General features: G+C 34.0%; 1 protein-coding gene across 1 annotated transcript in view; it reads right to left on the bottom strand.

Annotated features, from left to right (window-relative positions):
• Window positions 1-1997: 1997 nt before the first annotated feature.
• Window positions 1998-2965, bottom strand: part of LOC109861012 — a 1744-nt gene continuing 776 nt past the window's right edge. The window contains exon 3 of the mRNA XM_020440487.1: window positions 1998-2134. Within this exon, the coding sequence (XP_020296076.1) occupies window positions 1998-2134 (137 nt within the window). The remainder of the gene's footprint in view (window positions 2135-2965) is intronic.

Raw genomic sequence — 2965 nt, 5'->3', positions numbered from 1 at the left:
CCATCTCATAATGCGTTGATTATTCGTGAGTTTCTCGTCAAAAACAACACCAATACCATTCAACAACCGCCCAATTCACCTGATCTGGCACCATGTGACTTCTTCCTATTTGATCGACTCAAAAAACCACTACGAGAAACTCGTTTTGACAGTGTGGAGGCAATAAAGCTAAAATCTCTGGAGGCACTAATGGCTATACCAAAAACCGACTTCCAGAAAAGCTTTGAGGGGTGGATCAAACGCTGGCACAAGTGCATCGTAGCCGACGGGGACTACTTTGAAAAGGACAACTTGAATTTTGAAGAATAAACATGTACTTTTCTTTTTATGAATTCCGGTTATTTTTTGATCATGGTAGTATATACTTTCCTTCATTTTTCTGGTAATGCAAACATCCATCCAAACGCAGACAGACTAATAAAAATGCAAGAAATTGTAGATTATTTTTTAAATAAATTTAGAAGTGTGTATAAACCAGAACAGAATCTCTTACTTGATAAAGGTATAATACCATAGAGGGGACGGCTTAAATTTTGTGTTTATAATCCCAAGAAAATTATAAAATATGGAATTCTCAACAGAATAATTTGCGAATCAAAAACGGGATACATTTAATTTTAATTTTATTTTTGCTGTGTATTGTGGAAAGAGTATGAGTTTGGAGAACTATTACAAAGCTTATGGATCCATATCTGAACAAATGGCATCATCTATACGCAAGATAATTTTTACAACAGTGAAAAGTTGGCTTTCAAGTTGTGACCAAAAAAAGTCAGAATGTGTGGAACAATAAGTGCAAATCGTGGAAGTTCAGATTCTTTAAAAAATATAAAACTGCAACTTAGAGAAATACGTTATAAGAGAAAAAAAGAAAGTATGATACAGATGTGGAGAAATGTTAAAAACCGTAATATTCAAATGATATCAACAATCCATAATGCAAATCTGATAAATACTGATAAAACCTACCGCGACACACAGCTTTACATCAAGAAACCTTCCTGCGTAGTAAATTACAATAATTATATGAGCGGCGTTGATCGTGCTGATGAATATCTAGCATACAATTCCATCTTTAGAAAAATTTTAAAATGGTCTAAAAAGATATTTTTGTATCTTTCTCAATGTGCTTTATTCAACTCATTCCGCGTCTTTCAAAAGCTTAATTCAAGATCAAAAATGAGATTCCATACTCTTCTGCTAAATATAAAGAAGCTGACGCTTGGTTGCAAACGTCTCACACATTGCATTTTGATATTTGTTGTGCAGCAATTTTAAGATAAAGTTAAGTAGAGTGAGGCCATTGAGCAATGTGATAAACCATCACTGTCATTGCTCAATGACCTGGTTAAGTTGCAGGGCAACAACAGTTTCAGGAAGAACTGCTGGTTGCTACGGAGTGCGACACATCGCCGCATTGTCCGAAATGCAACGCAGCATGTGTCGACACCGGCACCGGTAACTAGCACGGCCGTTGCTAGGACCGGTGGGCCTGCTGAATCGACACGATCGATCTACTATAAATCGATCGCGCAGATGAAGCAGGGCAGAAAGATTGTATAGGACCGCAAGCCGGAGAGTGTACCGCAGTGAGAAACAGCCGTGAATGAACATTGTAAGAGAACAGGAGCGCAATAAAGATATTTTAAATAAGTTCAGACTTAGAACTTATATCTCACCGACCAGTCTCTCCTCAACATCCAACATATTGAAGAAATAATAACAACAAATCAACCATCAACATCAGCAACAATAGATCAATTATCAAATTCTAAACGAACTTCTCGTTTTGATCCACCGAACAGACTTACAGGGAACATAAAACAACACAAACCTATAAAAATTCTCTACCAGAATATAAATGTCAGAAGACGATGTCGTGTTTATTCCTTTCATAAAATACGTCGAGAAACTTTTTACATGTGTAAATCTGAAGTTTTCCTACACCTTGGAGACTGCTTTAAATCGTATCATACAAACAAACAATACTGTAAGTATCATGCCAAATGTTTAACTTTATTAACCTCTTGAGGACGAGCGTCGACTATAGTCGACGGCTGCCGAATGTATCTGTAAGGCCAAGCTTCGACCTTAGTCGACGGCCGCCGAATGTGTCTGTACGGCTGAGCGTCGACTATAGTCGACAATTGCCGAAAGCATTTGATTGTTTAAGTTCTTTAGTCTAAACACTTTGTTGTAAGTAGTTTTTGGACCAACTCTTGTGTCTGTCAATTTCTCAATTTAATACGTTTGCTTGCGGCTCGCGGCTAGTCAAGTGACGTTACGCGGCGGACGAGCGCCGTACGGAAGAGAGTAATAAAAAATTTATAAATATATATAAAACACCAAATGCAAGAAATTATAAATTATTTTTTCAATTTCAAAAGCGTGTATAAACAAAACTTCTGTTATATAAAGGCATGAAAGAAGGACTAAATTTAGGAGAAATAATTTAATAAATTTGACAAATGTTTAGTTTTATAAATATAACTTTACTATACTTTATTTCGTTTTACGTTTTTATATTTTAATGTACTTTATACATACTTTAACATATTTTAATATCTTTTTAAACTTTAATATACTTTATATTTGTTTTTATACTTTAATATACTTTATATTTGTTTTTATACTTTTATATACTTTATAAATATACTTATAATATAATTTTGACAAATTTTAATATAAATCTTTAACTTTATAAATAAAGTTAAGAATCACTGCATGATAACAAAATAATTGCATGTTAAAAAGTGTAAGTCATTATTTATAAAATCTTTTCCTTTCCTCAAAATTTCATTAAAAACTATCAAGTAGTCCAAAAGTTAGTGCAGTTTTCTTGAAATAAATGCGTGAATTTCCTCCGTACCCGCGTCATGGTTTGCTCTAACAGCCCCGGCGTACAGGTGTTATTTTACCTATTACAATACATATATCTGTACATATATATATATATATATATATA

The sequence above is a fragment of the Pseudomyrmex gracilis genome, unplaced genomic scaffold (genome assembly GCF_002006095.1).
Source record: "Pseudomyrmex gracilis isolate BER0280 unplaced genomic scaffold, ASM200609v1 scaffold_541, whole genome shotgun sequence".
NCBI lineage: Eukaryota > Metazoa > Arthropoda > Insecta > Hymenoptera > Formicidae > Pseudomyrmex > Pseudomyrmex gracilis.
This window is presented reverse-complemented; position numbering and strand designations above follow the sequence as displayed.